Source organism: Nicotiana tomentosiformis, chromosome 3 (genome assembly GCF_000390325.3).
Source record: "Nicotiana tomentosiformis chromosome 3, ASM39032v3, whole genome shotgun sequence".
Lineage (NCBI taxonomy): Eukaryota > Viridiplantae > Streptophyta > Magnoliopsida > Solanales > Solanaceae > Nicotiana > Nicotiana tomentosiformis.
This window is the reverse complement of record NC_090814.1, coordinates 54,682,668-54,699,913: the sequence shown is the minus strand read 5'-3', so window position 1 is coordinate 54,699,913 and position 17,246 is coordinate 54,682,668. Positions and strand designations below refer to the sequence as shown.

The 17,246-nt window shown below is 36.5% G+C and overlaps 1 protein-coding gene across 3 annotated transcripts; it reads left to right on the top strand.

Annotated features, from left to right (window-relative positions):
- Positions 1–2,417: 2,417 nt before the first annotated feature.
- On the top strand, positions 2,418–15,966 carry LOC104107244 (uncharacterized). 3 transcript variants are annotated; one of them, XM_009615985.3, is made up of 6 exons: positions 2,418–2,684; positions 3,384–3,423; positions 3,717–3,791; positions 4,654–4,819; positions 14,746–15,019; positions 15,441–15,966. In XM_009615985.3, the coding sequence occupies exons 1-6, from the start codon at positions 2,631–2,633 to the stop codon at positions 15,630–15,632; spliced, it is 801 nt and encodes a 266-aa protein (XP_009614280.1). In that variant the 5' UTR covers positions 2,418–2,630; the 3' UTR covers positions 15,633–15,966. The 3 variants fall into 3 exon arrangements, with proteins under 3 accessions (XP_009614280.1, XP_009614279.1, XP_070053077.1); XM_009615984.4 differs by having other exon boundaries at positions 3,708–3,791; XM_070196976.1 differs by lacking the exon at positions 3,717–3,791 and having other exon boundaries at positions 2,494–2,684.
- Positions 15,967–17,246: the final 1,280 nt, after the last annotated feature.

Below are 17,246 nucleotides of genomic sequence, written 5' to 3'. Positions count from 1 at the left end.
ATTAATTTTAAATCTAGTCTAAGTCCTATGTAGCTACCTCAGGTAGATTTTAAGGGGTGCCTAACACCTTCCCCTTAGAAGAACAAGAACCCTTACCAATGATCTCACCGGTTAGTAGACCAATAAAAAATATAACCTTTAGCAATTAAATAGGTACCTTAGTATACCTTTAAATATTAGGTGGCGACTCTCTTTCATCAACAACAGAGAAATCACAAGTTGAATCTTGTCTTGACTAGTGCAAAATAGGGTGCAACATATAGTATGGGCTATAACAATCTCTTCTTTCTTCTCATTCATAGATCACTAGTTCTCTCATTTTTTAAAATTAAATTCACCAACTCCTTTTGCTCAGTGGCCTTAGCTTGTCTAGCAAAGGCTGAATTGCTGTTTGTAGAGGCCAAAATAAAATAAGACTAAGAAAATTACAATTTTTGAAAGAGAGAAAAGGGAGATGGGGTTGTGGTGTTTGAGGATTGATAGCTAGGTTGAAAGATGAAAAAGGTGAGTGATGGGAAATAGATTTGACTTTTCAAAGTGGAAAGAGAAATTAAATCTTGGGGTCGCGATCTTGGGTAGCGGATGTAAATATCCTTTAAAAGGCGGTAGCTAGTATGATTAAAATCATACCAAATATAATATTCGAAAAAGTATATTATTTTAGTAATTAATTCTTTAAAATGGATACATTTTTTAGGTCAAGTTCTACTTTGATCTGAAAAATTAATCAATAGGATTGAAGAAAGACTCCACTTCAACTCTATTTTATTTTCATTCATCAGTTACTAGTTCTCAGAATTTTTTGTTAAATTCACTAATTCGGTTTGGTCAGCAACATCTTCATAGAGAAACGAAGTTCACCTCTACTTGCCTAGCAACATTTGAATGGCTACCAATAGAGGAGAAATGAAATAAGGAATTAGGGTTTTGCGAAGAGAAGTGGAGAAGATAGGGTGGTGGCATGGTGAGGTGGATGCAAATTGCAGATACTCAATACTTTCGCTATAATAAATTTATATATAAAAATATACTAAAATCATAATAGATAATATATATAAATTCATAGTTTTAAATATATAATGGTTTTAATAAGTTGATATATGTTGTTATGAAAATGATGCTGGATGCAATGTTCTAAAAAGGTAGGGAACAAAACAAAACAACCTGAATTTCCCAAAAACATTAGCAAACAAAACAGATCCAAGTAGTGAGACCCACTAGGTAGGAAGTTGGGCAAAGTTCACTTTTAGCCCGTGACCAAAACTATTTATATACAAAATATATAAAATTTGTATATTTTTTGTATATAACATAAATAAATAAATAAATATATATATATATATATATATATATATATATATATATATATATATATATATTTATTTATTTATTTTTATATATATATATATATATATACATTCCATATTTTTATATTTTCCGGCTATTATTTTGAGAGCAGCTATACACTATCATTTTTCATGAGAATTTGGCTCATAACTTTTCGAAAACATCCCAATCATCTCGGTTCCTCTTCGGTATTGGTACAGTTCAGTGAATTTTTCGGTATGTTTTTAAAAATGTCATGCAAGAGTCACTAATTAAAGTTAGAATACGATAATGTGGACTTGCATAGGATTTTGGCAAAACTCTCTAGACATTTTTACTATTTTAAAAATGATGATCAAAGGAACATGAAAGATGTCCAGAATAGAGATTCATCCCACTATTCTATGGTAGCATAAAACAAATTAAGCAAATACAAGAGAAATATAAATCATACGAGTGGAAAGATACTAATGGAGCTGGGACTCAAGAATAGAGCTTATTAAAAGATTAGTATCCAACAAGAAAAATCTATATTATACGAGAGGAAAGATATCCAATACCTTGTGGCTTGCTACTGAAGATCGCCGGAATACCTAGTGGCTTGCTACTCAAGATGTTAGAACTAATTTAGTTTCGATATGAATAGTAGAATATGGTTGAAAGTTGGGACCTTGGATATTAATTATTTGATCACTTGTAGCCATTTCCATAACCCTAAGACCCAAGAAAAAGAATTTCTTTGTTAGTTTTAAACTTAGTATATAAAATATATTTTTCATATATACGGTACGCTTCATTTTTTTTGGGTTTATTTTTATAATATTAAAATCTAACCCTATTATACGGTACGATTATAAGTTTATATAAAAATTTATAATTTTATTAAAATAAACCTCATAATCGATTCGGCACGGCACGGTTCGATTCGATGATCTAATTGGTTTTTAAAGATCCACTTTACCACCGTACTCATATTCCAGTTTGAAGAATATGATGGGCCTCCGGGTCATAAACAGCTTCAATTTTCCAACCCATTACCCACGTCCATGGCGCGATACGTAAAAGTTCGTTGACACGCGTTGGCTCCAATCGAAGTTAACCCGTGCCGGTTATATCCTCCATTTTTCATAAGAAAGCTTCGAGATTAAACAATTCATTAGGGCTCGTCTCGGAAAAACGATTCGATTCTCAGAGAACTCATTAATTAAATCCGCTATCAATTTTGGTATCAATGAGTTTCTGAGAGCTTAGCATTTCAAATTATCTACTGCAAGATCTCCCTCGCATTTCACATTTTACCTACAATGGACGAGTCTTACTCCAATCTTCCTACCAGCCATTTGATCGGCTCTGTCCCGGTTCGTAATCTTCACTCATGACTCTTTTGCGCTTAATTTTTTCTTACTTTATGTATCGATTGCTCTAATGGAGACATTGCTTTTTTTAGCATATTGTGATTTTAGGTCTTGCTTGTTATAGGCTTGATCCGTTTTTGCTCTATTAGCTATTATGAAGAAGTGCAAAACCAAGGAGAAAAAAAGCAAAACTAGAACTTTTCTAGCTCTTTTCTTTGTAACTAGCAAGTCAATTTGTTAAATTTAGTTGTAACAAAATGTCATTTAGTTTGTGCATGCTTTAGCCGATAAGTTTATTTTTGTTTGGTATATTTGCAATCCTTAGCTTTATGATTTAAAAAGCAGCTTCAACATTTACATCTGATTGGATGAAAATGAATTCCAACACATGAATTTTCTAGTTATAGAGATACGATAGTTGGGATTTGATTTACATCTAAATACGGGAGGGATTTGACTCCCTTCTCTAGTGGCGTTTCAAATCCTTAAATTCCTTGACTAAGGTTTGAGTTCCTACTGGTTCAACTATGTAGAAACATTATTTTTGTTTATGCAATCCCTGGATTAAAATATCATCCATGAGATACAGACTTAGTTCAAATCAGCTTAAAAAGGTAAAATGTAATCATTGTCCACGTGTAGTTAGTTTGCAGCTGCTTAGATGTTGGAGTTTTAGCTGAATAGATTGCTTGCATTGTGCAGGCTGTTGTCATTGAAGAAAAGAGCACCACTAACCCTCAAGGTACTTCACTATTTGTTGCATGGAGAGATCTAGGCTTATAGATCCATATGTCATGCTTTCGAGTGTCATATGAAAGGAACCAAAGTAGAGGCTGACATAATGTGATTTAAGTTGATTTAAAATTGTCAAATCCATATTTTCGTAGGTAATATCCAAACAACTGCAAAGGATTTAAGCTTATGAATTTGAAAGAATACGGTCAAATCCGTCCTTTTAATAGGACCCTTAATATTTTCTACTGTTCTATCAGAGAGCCAACTTTTGCTAATCTAATATATATGCAGCTCCTGCAGCAAATTTGCAAATATTTCCTCCAAATAATGGTGCCAGTACAGGGAACGGTTATCAAACTCTCGGAGGAACTAGTGGTATGCCTGTTATTTATAGATTTACCCCCTTTCCATGCATAGTGGCACGGTTGATATTGAGTATTGAGAAATTAGTTGTTGATAAAAAAGGTATTGAGAAACTAATATGATTTGCATCTCATAATAGTAGGTTTGGATGAGTACATTAGTTGGTAAGTGAAATATATATACAAATTTTATGATAAGAGAGCATTTCCTTTCTTTAGTTTGAAGTTCAATTCCTTTTTGTTCACGTTATTGTTGAGGTATTGGAATGTTTATATTAGTATTTCTTTCTAAAGAATGTGATGCATTTTATGATCCTTTGCTAAAGAAAGTGCACATTAAGTAGGATTGAGGGACTATGATGAAGGTGATCTAAGAAGATGGTATCATTGCAATAATAGTCTCTAATCTACTAATAAACAAAAAAGGGTCTCTGATCATGGTGCTCTTCTATGTACAACACCAAGCTTATATTTTATGTGTGGTAGTCATGCTTTAGGATAGAACTATACTATGGGCAACTATTTAAGGAAGGGCAGTGTAGCGTCTAAAGCACCTCTATTTGGTAGTAGAATAATCTCCAATTGATTTTTCTCCTTCATTCTGCATTTGTCTTCCTCCTCTTCTATTTATTTGATTGTCTCTCTTCGATTTTTTCCTCCCAATTGGTGTTCACTGGCCTTCACTTGGTAAATCTACCTTTTATCCTGATGACTGCTCCAGATAAGCTTGGAGAACTTCGTTTTTGATTGATATACATGGAACGTAATTTTGTTAAGATTCACATCCTTCTATTCCCAACCAATTCATGTCATTCTAGAAGTAATACACAATGCAGCTACCACTATCTTGAATTGTAACCACCTACCTCATGCAGAGGCGAATGGGCAGCAATCAGCAAACACCTGGAAAGGAGTATTTAGTGTCTCATCTTATACACAGTATTTCAATGTAGATGAAGATATTGTCATGAACAGATTGATGAGTTCTTTGAATCCTCTCAGTGGAGATTTCTTCAGCAAGATTGATGCCAACCCTGATCTGTAAGTCCTGCATTATCAATTATGAATGTAGGAGGAACAACAAGTTTTGTCAGTTGGAAATACATAGACAATGTAGCTAGGTTTGAGAAATGCTGAACATCTATTGGCTTCATCAGATCCTTTTCTTTGATGTGATATTGACAAACCAATACAATCTAAAAAGTGCTTATTTTGTATCATCATTTTTGTGTTATCTTTTTATGCTTTTTATTTGTGCCGTGGTTAGTCACGGTGCATGCAGCTAGTTATTGCTGTTAAGAAACTGAAAGAGATATCCATAAAAAGGAGGTGTTTTTTTGGTAGTTTAGTTCAAGCTGGCTAGATTTTCCTTTTTTTCTCTTTGATCTGATAAATAAGTAAATTTTATTTCACTAAATCTGCGTAACCTATAATATGAAAAGTAAAGATTCACAGTTTTCGGGTTGTGCAATGAGCTAATAGAGCCTAATTCTTTCCTATCTCATAAACATCTTCCAGCTTGTATCAGGAGGCTAACAATCATGTACACTTACTTAAGTCTAGGATAGAAACCAGTTTTCCTTCAAAGCACCTTTGGTTTCTTTTTCTCCAAATGATCCACCAAATGGAAGGGGGATGGTCTCTCAGAGTTTTATTTTGTTCCTCCTCTCCTCTTCTTTTCCAACAAAGGGTTCGTCCTCTGACAGTTATGGTCGTGACCCATCTGACTTCATAAATGCGTAGAAACATATTCCACAATTGTGGAGTTACTGGGAAGTGCAAAAGAAGGTGATTTTTATTTTCAACTGTCTTTTCACACAGGTGAAATCTACTTCACATACTTGTACCCGTTTTCTGCAGGTTATTCTGAGTTAAGATAGCATCATATATTGCTGACCAGCTAAAGCAAACTCTATCATAGGTGGTATGCAGGTCCTCCATGTCATCTTCTGTGGCCATATAATTAGCTGGCAAGTAGGAAAATTCAAACATTTATTGGCTGAGCTCATGAGAACTTATCACTGTTATGCATTTCCTAATTTAATGCATCAGTATCACCTCACACTCCTTGAAACATTCCAGCAATTGTAACAGCTGCACTAATCTTCCCACTTCCCAATAGTTTCAACTTTCCACAATGTCGCTTCCCGTCCTTGATTTCTATATTGATCAATTTCAGCCAACTCTTTTGTGCAACCGTAAACAGGTTAGGAAACATCGCTTTCAAAAGGGTATGTCCCAACCAAGCATCACAGCAAAAAAGAATTTTCTTACTATCACCTACCTTGAGATGCAGCATACTTGTGAAATCCTCCCACTAGCTTCTGGTATATTTTCACAATCCACAACCATGAGATGTGAAAGCTGTATTAGTACACCAAAAATTTTATCTTCCGAATTTGACCTCTACAACTTTTCAACAATTAATTGCCCTTTTGGATATATATCCATAACCACTTGAATAATGGACTTTTGTTTTGCACATGTAAGTTCTTGATTCCAAGTCCGCATACTCTCTTGCTTATAGTAATGAACTCCTTTTCACAAGTTACAAAGGAGTTCAGCCCCTGCTCCCATGCCACAAAAAATCTCCTCTCAATTTGTCTAGCTTCAACTCCACCTTTTTCTGGCTTTGAAATAAAGTCATTGTATATGTGCATCGAGCACAATGTTAGTAGACACCCCTTACCCCCCAGAAGAAAGCTATTGTTTTTGTTTCAGCTGGAAAACTTGTACTCAATAATTTCCACCAGCCCTTGCCATATTGCTTCCGATTCGTATTTAGCATCTCGTGGGAGTCCCAACTAAGTGGTTAGCTAACTTCCCGTAGTTCACCTAAACGATCAGCTAACACTTGAATACTTTGAACATCGTAACCGAGAGATATGACATTTTTCATATGCCATATGTAAACTTGAGAGAGCTTTAAACACATATAGTATTACCCTCAAATATGTTATGTGATCTTTCTTTTAAAAAAATTCAATCTATCATCAACATAAATTTTTGTGGTATCTGCACGCCTTCCCAAATATTGAAACCCCTAATCCAGCTCATTTGCATGTCTTTTCGTAGCAATAAACTAAGACCCTTCAACCCTTTTTATAAAAAGCCGTGAAAATCATTTGCTTGTGATGGTCTAGTGGTAAGAGGGTAACGTGTGATGTGTGGGTTAGACGCACGTCACAGGTTCGAACCTGCCACGGACGAAATCCTGATATTTAAGTAGAGAAGGGTAGAGGGGCAGGTCCATTGTCAAAGGAGTTCCAAAATGTACGTTGGCCATCAGGAATTCATCCCAAGAAAAGAAAAACATCTTTTTCTGGAGCCTTATCTCCTGCATACTTGTTGATTATCACATACTTTCTCCTCCTCAAAAGGGTATGTAACTGAATGAAGTCTTCTTCTACAATTTTTTTGGAGTTTACCAGGTTGAAAACTAGGCCTCCAATTCCCTTATTCTTTATGTAGAGACATGAATAACTGAATCACTTTATTGGTACCCTCTGTATCTTCTACTAGGTTATCATCTACCACCATATCTTCAATTAAATCTGTGTAGATTAGTCATTTTGTGGAAGAATTTTCTGATTTATCTCCTTGCTTCAGCTAAAGCACTCAACTTTCCCTCTATGAAATTTCCTCACATTTGGCAGTTTCCTCCAATTCCATCTCTCACTCTGTATTTGGCACCATTTCACTATCTGTCAACTCCCTATTTTCCAATATATGTCCAGATTCGGCATTATCTACAAATATCTGATTTCTTCTTTTCCAATCTACCAGAAGTGTTAATATTCCATTCTCTCATACTAATCTTCAATATTTCAATTTATTGGGTCAAATTATAATATGATCTATGTCTTTCAAAAGACCCACACCACTTTTTCAACAACTCCATAAATCCATTAACTTCTAACCATATGTTCTCGAATTTGAATTATGAAGTTTTTCTTTCCACTCCTTATAATGAGGATTGTGGTCTGAAGAGTCTTAGGCAAGGTCAGTTGCCTGATATAGATTAAACTTTTAATCCCACTCAGATGAGAAGATTAAACTTCTAATCTCACTCAAATGAGAAGAGGAATCTATCTTTCCTCGAAGCTTCTTTCGAGCTGCCCCTCTAGCCCATGTGAAACTACTGATACACTATGGCCCATGGATGTTCAACTAAGTCCGTTTCCTCAATAAATTCAGATTTTTTTTCTTAGACTTGGAATAACGCCCCTGAAAAAGGTATTCTATGCCTCAAAAAGGTTGTTCGTTATTGGCTCTGTTTTTCACTAATTTTGTTTCCTCAGCAAATTCAGATTTTTTTCCTTAGACTTGGAATAACGCCTCTGAAAATGGTATTCTATGCTTTAAAAAGGTTGTCTCTTATTGGCTCTGTTTTTCACCTGTGTTACTTTTTTCATTAAAGTCTCCATAGACCACCCATGGTCTAGAGTAGACCAAACTACTCTAACAGCAGCAACTTCGGAGCACAGTTCACTCTTTCCTTTCTTGTGTTTGGTCCATAAAGTCCAGTGAAAATCCAATAAAGTTGTTTGAATTATTCTTTTAACGAATCAGAGACAGCGATTACCCGTTATTACATCATTGAAAGACTAATACCTCTTGTCTCATATCAGAATCATGCAGCCCCTTGTACCATTAGCCTTAAACATACTAAAATGCCATCCATCAGGCCAAGAACTGTGGAATAACTCCATACTATCTTCTTCAATCGTTACTTCTTGCAAACACTAAGAATCAACTTTAAGTTTGACAATTGAAGATCATGCCTTTAATAGACTGAGACATATGCTTTTCTCTCTTGAGAAATGAACCCCTTCTCCCCTCCGTCCAACTTTAAGGTGTATTTGGCTTCTTCTCACCTTTTCTGATCGATCTTATTCAGATTTAATCATTTCCTCTTTCATATGTCTTTATTCCTTTATCCTTTCACTACATCTTACATATTTCTTGTTTCTTTATATAGTCATTTGCTTTGGGTTTCTTAGTTATCGGGATGATCGCCGAGTATCTTAAGCCTAGTATATAGTGACGAGAAAGGTGATCATATTTGTGACTAGGAATTCCTTGCTGTTTCATCCAGTTCAGTAGAGATAGAAAGGAAAGCTTTCTTCATGGCCAGAGAAAAGATTATTGAAGTAAGAGAAACGAGAGATGGTCTATCAGACTGGTTCAAGGTCATTAAAAGAAATAAGTGATACTCCAATAGGATTCATGTGGATAGGAAGAACTTGATGGGGATTTCTAAGGTGCTAAAGGTAGCATCAACATGCACATGGATAATTTGTAAACGATAGAAAAGCCGGGGACATGGATATGCATACTTCATATATCAGAATTGTAACATTTATGAAAGGTAAGTGAGAAATGTATCGATGAATAGTAATAGGAAATCTATGGTCAGCATTCCAGTGATCAACGTGGATAAAGGATGGGCTGATTTAGCCAATATGATACAAGTACAGTCAATTGTTTGGTAGGGTTGCTTTGCCACAAGTCGAACAAAACATCCTTGCTTGGCGGAGGTACAAACATGGACAGATTCCAATTGGGAGGCACCGACATGAGTTAATATCAAGGAGATAAGCAAGGATTTCTTTTTGTTTGAGTTTCCATTAAGAAAGGAAGCTGAAAGAACTAAGTTCGGAGAAAGGTTGTTGAATTTTGGGTGGGGATATGCATCTGGTTTGGCGGTCTCCCATGAACACATGTCAAAGGTACGAATGGGGAACCACAATATTTGTGGATTAGACTTGTAGGCCTCGCTCTAGATCTTTGGTCGGATAACATTTTCAAAGCAGTAGGTGAAAAATGTGGTGGTCCCAGGATTGATAATGATGCAAAAAGTAGAGCACACTTGAAATGAGCTAGGATTTGTATCGACCATAGAGGAGTTATTCCTTCAAGAATGAATTTTTCTATTTAGCGTCTGATCTTCACGGTGCTGGTTTTGGTGGAAGCTGTGACGTGGGTAGAAAGAATAAGCAAAAAGCATGTATTCGGTAGCTAGAATTTCTCATATGGAGTTGTTTAGAAACAAAATGTGCAAAAGTCCTAAGGTGGAAAGTTCTAAAAATGACACGGCACTCACACACATTTTCAAGAAAGGGGAACAACAACATACCCAGTATAATCCCACAAATGGAGTTTGGGGAGGGTAGTATGTACGCAGACCTTACCCCTACCTGGCGAGGTAGAGAGACTGTTTCCGATAGACCCTCGGCTTAAGAAAAGGTGAAAAGAGAAGAAGACGAAGAAGAAAGAAAGAATAAGGGGACAAAGGACGATAAGGAAAAGGGGAAAACGACGTTTTCAAGAAAGGGGAGGAATTTGAATTTTAAATTGATGACGCAGAATAAACCAAATCGGGAGAGGTCTTTTAAACCCAAAAGAACGTAGGCCAAAATAATAAGGGACTAAAGACAAACAAAATAAAATACACACCAAAGCACCATAGACCCATGTCTATTTCAGACCGGATATTACACTTCAAAAATCGAAGCTTTAGAAGTCCCACTTTTGGTTGAAGTCGAAGCTTCGAGACAAATACACCGAAAGGCCTCAAAAGTTTCCCTCTAATCCTGACATGCAGAATGCAAATGAAAGTGTTAGGAGGGTGAAGGTGAAAATATTGCTTTAGTAAATTTAAGAGAGCTAAATCTGTAAGAAACCTCATGTTGCTACACTCCTGGCTAGGCGCACTATCATCGATCCACCACAAAGGTTAATGACGTATTCGACCGAGTTTGGGATGTCGGAACATCAACCGGATCGGAAACCGAATCCTAAAGTGACTTCGGAACAGGTTCTAGAGCTTCGATCGAAAACCTTTCCTATCTAGTGTCAGCTGATCCTTCAACGTCTGCACCAACTAAATCGGAAGCTTAATTCGAAAGATGAGAGTAGGCTCGAGGAGGATCGAAAGACTGATTCTCGGTCCCCTTAAGTTAGAAAGCTGCCCTTTCTTTAATAATATAAGGTAAGCTTTGAAAAGTAAACTCGTAGGGGTCGGGACCCCCACAAAGGGATTCCGATTCGATTTAGCTTTCTTTTAGTTGCTATATCTTTATTTTGAAGAAATGGTCCTACCAATGACAAATACAGAGGTAGGCATGTCGGTCAAGGCTCCAATTTCGATGGTCTACGAAGATTTATCGTCTTAGTCTATGGTGGACTAACCTTTATACATACTAATGCTGCCTTGGATTGAAGGTGAAAGTCAGGGGAGGGCCAACAAGCAATCTCCATCAAAGTGGGTTAAAAGGAATATGTTGAAATTATGTAAGTAGCTGAGTGTTCGTATTAATGAGTTTGAGGATGAGGCTCAAGATCTCATTTTCAGAATTGAGAAAAGCATGATTACAATCAAATTCGAGAAGTAAGCACTAAGTCAATACAATATAGGTCAGAGAGCTGAAATTTTGGAACTTATAGAGTTTGGCATAATTTATGCGGAAAGTAACAAAAATGACAAGAGCATAGAGGAGGAAGAACCTAGATGAAAGAAAATAAAATTGAAGATTTTGATCTAAAATGTTAGAGGGCTTAACCACAAGGATAATTTAAACTTGATGAAGATACATATCTAAAAATAGGCTACAGATATCTATTGTTTTCAAGAAACAAAGGTAAATAAATCCTCACCCACTTTAATTAGACAATTTGGGAGTAGGTGGGCAGATTGGTGGAGGTCGAAAGCGGAGGGATTCTAGTAATGCGAGACCAACGATTATGGGTCTGTAAGGAAAATTTTTGGAAGCCACTTGTTACAATTTTCTTTGAGGATATGAACTCTGAATTCAGAAGGGCTATCATGGAGTATATTGTCCATGTAATAGTAATAGGAGGAAAGGATTATGGTGGGAATTGACAACTATAAGGGGTTTAGGAAATTGGCCTAGGGTTATAGTTTGGATATTAATGTTGTGCGCTTTTTGAAAGAAAAGAAATATAGTCACTACGGCAATGAAAGCATTTTCAAAAATTATTGAAGATCTTGAAGGGATGGATTTGTCACTTCAGAGATGTTAATGTACATGGTTTAGAGGAGATAATGATTCTGCATAGTCAAGAATGGGTAGAGTTCTAATTTCCAGCGAATTGGATGATGCTTTTAAAAAGATAAAACTCAGGGTACTTCCAAGAGCTTCTTTGGATCGCTTCCCAATTCTACTGGAATGTGGTGACTGGAGTAAGTCAAAATCTCACTTCAAATTCAAAAACATGTGGCTACATGCTACTGGTTATGTAGAATTGGTCGACGAATGGTGAAAAAATATGATATTAGGGGAGACCTGATTTGCTTCTTGCTAAAAAGTTGATGAATTGGTCGACGAATGGTGGAAATAATATGATATTAGGGGAGACTTGATTTGCTTCTTGCTAAAAAGTTGAAGATGTTGAGGCAAGATATCAAGAAATGGAAATGTTTGTGGCAGATTGGAAGGCAGGAGGAAATATCTGCTAACTGAGCCGGAAGCACTAGACCATCAGAGTCGGTCATCAATGTTGGATGCAAAAATGATGTGCGGAAGAAATGAAATACTTAAGCAGTTTGAGGAGGTTGCAAGGGTAAAAGAGATGTCGTGGAGGCAAAAGTTAAGGTGTTTACTGATCAAGCAGGGTTGACGAGAAACACAGTATTTTCATATATTGGCAAACGCTTAAAGAAATAATAATATTTGAGAAGCTGGAAATAACAAAGGAGATGGCTCAAAGAGATCAAAAAACACGTTTTGAATTTTTATGAGAAGCTCTTCCGATATAAAGAAAAGTGGATAAGTGGAGACATGCCTGGGAAGATGGCAATATAAAGATGTTCTGTATAAGAGATAGAATGGCTTCAGAGGCCATTCACTGGAGATGGGGTAATTCTACCGGAGACAAAGCTCTCAAAACTGAGTTTCAGTGGCAGTGAGAAAGAGCGGTGAGATTTCTTGCCTTTCTCGGCTATTGTTCAAAGCTTGCTAGTTTTTTTTTTGGTTATGGTAAAAAGAAACTGAGCCTGGTAACGACAACAACAACAACGACCCAGTAAAATCTCACAAAGTGGGGTCTGGGAAGGGTAGTGTGTATGCAGACCTTACCCCTACTCCGATGGGGCAGAGGATGTTTCCGATAGACCCTCGGCTCAGGAAGACGGAAATGAAACAAGAAGAGACAATATATCAGTATCTTTAATAGAAACCATAGAAATAGTACAACATCATAAAAACCATAAAATAGATGGTATGCAATAACAATAACCAGTAATCAAGGCCCGGAGCTATGAAAAACAAAAAGGATAGTGTGGACACAACAATAACCGCTAGCCGTCTAAGAACAACCCTATCAAACCAGCCTCACCCCCAGTATGAAGTAGAAAAAGCTCGACTACCCCCTGGCCTACAACCCTAATGCTCGACCTCCGGACCTTACTACCAATGGCCATGTCCTCGGAAATCTGCAGTCGTTCCATGTCCTGCCTGATCACCTCTCCCCAATACTTTTTATGCCGCCCTTTACCTCTTCTCGTACCCACCAAAGCCAACCACTCACACCTCCTCATCGGAGCATCAAGGCTTCTTCTCCGCACGTGCCCGAACTATCTGAGCCTCGCTTCCCGCATCTTGTCATCCACGGGGGCCACGCCCACCTTCTCCCGAATATCTTCATTCCTAATCTTATCCATCCTGGTGTGCCCGCACATCCACCTCAACATCCTCATCTCTGCTACCTTCATCTTCTGGATATGAGAGTTCTTAATCGGCCAACACTCTGCCCCATACAACATGGCCGGTCTAACCGCCGCTCTATAAAACTTATCTTTGAGTATCGGTGGCACTTTCTTGTCACATAGGACTCCAGATGCTAGCCTCCATTTCATCCACCCCATCCCTGTACGGCGAGTGACGTCCTCGTCGATCTCTACGAGATCTTGTGTATTCAAAAATGATATCCCTCCTATCCAAAAAGAATGACTACATTTAGAGTACAGAGGGATAAACCATCTAATTTTATATCCCAATTTAGAGATTGAACTTTTTAACTTTTAAAACTAAGTTTAATTAGTCAAAAACTACTTAGAAGTACTATAAATCACGATATTCATAATAAAAAATATTTGGAAAGTGTCTTATAAAAGGCTAGTAATATTTACAATTGTTCAGCTCTCCAAAATTGTAATATTGTAGAAAATGAAACAGGTGGAGTTCTACTTTTCTACATGAACTGTGGTTCCAATCTTGAATGGAAGTTTATAATCGTTCTACTACTGTGTTAATATATATTATTATTTCCCCTGCACTGCATATTTGTTAAGTGCCTTTTATTTCAAGAAAGTGAGTTCATGAGAAGTTAGATATAGTTCGATTACTCTTATTTGGGAATAAATAACAATAACCTTCTTGGTTTTCTATTTATGATGAAAGCTTCTATTTACTGGGATTCCAATTGCTGGAAGTTTTACTTCCCTTTATTTTTTTGGTTATGTTTTCATATATGCATTACATATGGTGCTGTGAATTGGAGTATCGAATTTTGTATTTTTCTGTTTTAAATGTTTCTATTGAATCATTTGTGTTTTATTTTTCATGTCTAATCCAGGTGTCTACTATCCAATTATTAGTTTTTTTTTCCAATTGTAAAGTTCTTTGTACCTCCCTCTTCTGATTTAGAAATTTGTAGCTCCGAGTATTAGAGTATGTTAGTTGCTGTAATGTGCTGGAGAACCACAATGTAATAATGTGAAGGATCAAGCTGAAATGGTATTGAGTCAATATAGAACGACTCAAGTTGTCAGCCAACCAGTCTGATAATATCGTGCGCATAAGCAATTGTAACGTTGTATAATCTGTTTCTAATCCGTCTGATATGATAACGTCGGTGGATTTGGTGCTCTTTATAGCTTTCCCAGTCTTTCTGCTGCTTCTTTGATATTAATCTTTTCCCTCATTTTTGTGTATCCCCTTCAGTTATGGGCTTGTCTGGGTGTCTGCTACTTTGATATTTGTCATTTCTTCCCTGGGAAATTGTGCTACTTACCTAATGCATAAAAGAAGTGATAGCAGCAGTTCTTGGTCATTTGATGTCAACTATGTGAACGTCGCGGCAGGCTCAGTTTATGGTTATGCACTGCTTGTGCCACTGGGGTTCTATTTCTTGCTTCAGTACTTGGGTTCTAGTGCTAGCCTCATACGCTTCTGGTGCTTGTGGGGATATTCCCTCTTTGTTTTGACTTTGAGCTCCGTAAGTACTTCTAATATTGCTCTATCTTTTGTCTAGATTATGACATATGCCATTAGTACCTGAATGTCTGATGTAATAGTAATGGATTTCTCTTTGTACCTCTATGGTTGAGAGGCTTATGGTTTTCTTTAAGTCTAGCTATGTGTTTAAAGCAGCATAGAGCTAAAGCATGTTCATAGTAGCTTAAGTTACTCCATCAAACAATAATGTAGAAGTTACGAATCTTTCACATGTGAGGCACCTGTAGCCCATAAACATGACAATGCATGGACAGAATTGACACCGTATGGTTTGCATATTGCAGTTTGATGTAATCTTTTGATCATCCATTGGAGATTACTTCTACTCTTCGGAAACTTGATTGGTTTAGTTCGTCTTTCTAGTAACTTTGTTGACAAGATACTTTTGTTCTGTGTCTCAGTTTCTGTTGGTAATCCCGATCGAGTTTCTTAGGTGGACAATCACAATACTGGCTGGTGCTACTTCAGCTAGCTTCGTTGCTGCAAATCTCAAAATGTATATACAGTCAAATGATCTCACGATTGTATTGGTTGCTGCTTTTGTCCTGCAAATGGGCCTGACAATCTTCATCAAGATGTGGTTTTTCTCTTAAGACTTGGTTTTGTAGGTAAATTGTAGCTCAAGTTGCTCTTCTCAAGGCGGCAAGTAGTTTTGAGTTTTATTTTTCTTGCACAATTTCCCCCCTTTTCTGGTTCGGGATACAATTACAGTGGTTTGTATAGCTGTGAAGCAAAAGAGTATTGGGAAGTCTAACAGAAAAATTGCAGAGAAGTGTCTAAATACTGTCAACAAAGTCCATTGTTGTTCGTGTTGCTTGTTGATTGGTGCTTGAAGAACGTATGCTTCAGGTCTGTAAGTTTAGTAGACTTGTGAGCACAAGATGTAAAAACAATTTCTGTTTCATCATGATCTTTTTTGGAGTTCTATATTTGCAGATCCTTGTACATATAAATCACTTATGTTATTCATTTCCATCCTAATGGCAGTGGTTGAGCAGAAAGCAAAGGATAATTGTACACTATATTCCTGTTTCCGACATCGTTGAAATTTCATATTTGTGAGGCGGATGAATCTAGATTTCTACTTAGACTTCGGCCTTTGATTTTGCTAAGATGTAAATGTCATTGAACTCGCCGCTTTGTTTTGTTTGCTCATTTTCTTATCCTTTTGATCACCTTGTTAACACACACACACACACACTCACACTCATACACACACAGACCCCTCGAGATTGATTTCTTTAAAAAGTGAGAGTTCCTCAATTTCGAGGAGAAGTGCTTTAATTCATTTCATTAGAGAAACCTGACTTCTGAATATTTTAGAACAAGTAGTTGGTGTTTTAGCTTTTTGTAAGATACTCTTCAACCAGAAGGGGACACCTTTTATAAGAAACTTCTCTCACATTCGCTTGCGCACAAAATAAATATAACACTTTTAATAGCCAAGATTATAAGTTTCTAAATGTCATAAGTAATTGTTTGCATCAGTTTTCTTCTCGTTTCTTCTATTTTCTTCGTATCAAACACTCTGTGTGCGTTTAAGAAAATTATGGAAAATATTTGTGGTAAAAAATTTTGGTAATCATTTTGGATTTTTTTTCTTTGTATTTTCATAGTATTGGCATGAGATGAGTTTAAATGGATTAACGTGATCAGGTTTAGATAGTCGGTCCTAACTTATTTGGGATTGGGGTGCAGTTGTATTTTGAAAATTCTTAGTGTTTGCGTAGGTATAAAGATAGGTGATGTATAATATCTTACTAGGTAGATGGAAATAGTGTTCCGGTGATATTCTTTTAGTTTAAAGATTGACAATAATGCTCAATTGTACCAAGTGATATGTAGAGATTTAAGATATTTGTAAACGAATGTGACTTACGTTCATAACGTAGAAGCTTATTCTCCTCTTTTTCTTAGAAATACTTTTAGGAACTTCAGAATATCCAAAAGAGATGAACCTACTTTTTCACTGCTTTATAAAAGTTGCCTAGTCCTGGAGTCGAAATGAATACTACCTTTGCTCTTTTCAAGGTTGGTCTTAGTTTTTGGTTTTTGTTTTTGTTGGCCTTTGGCTTGGATTTGGAAATAAGGTGATCACTGTATAAAGTACTCTCTTTTGTCCCCTTGTTTTGGAGTGTTTATAGAAAGTTATTCTTCAATTGAGATTTGCCATCTTTCTTTCAGTAGAGTAGTATTTTAATTGAACT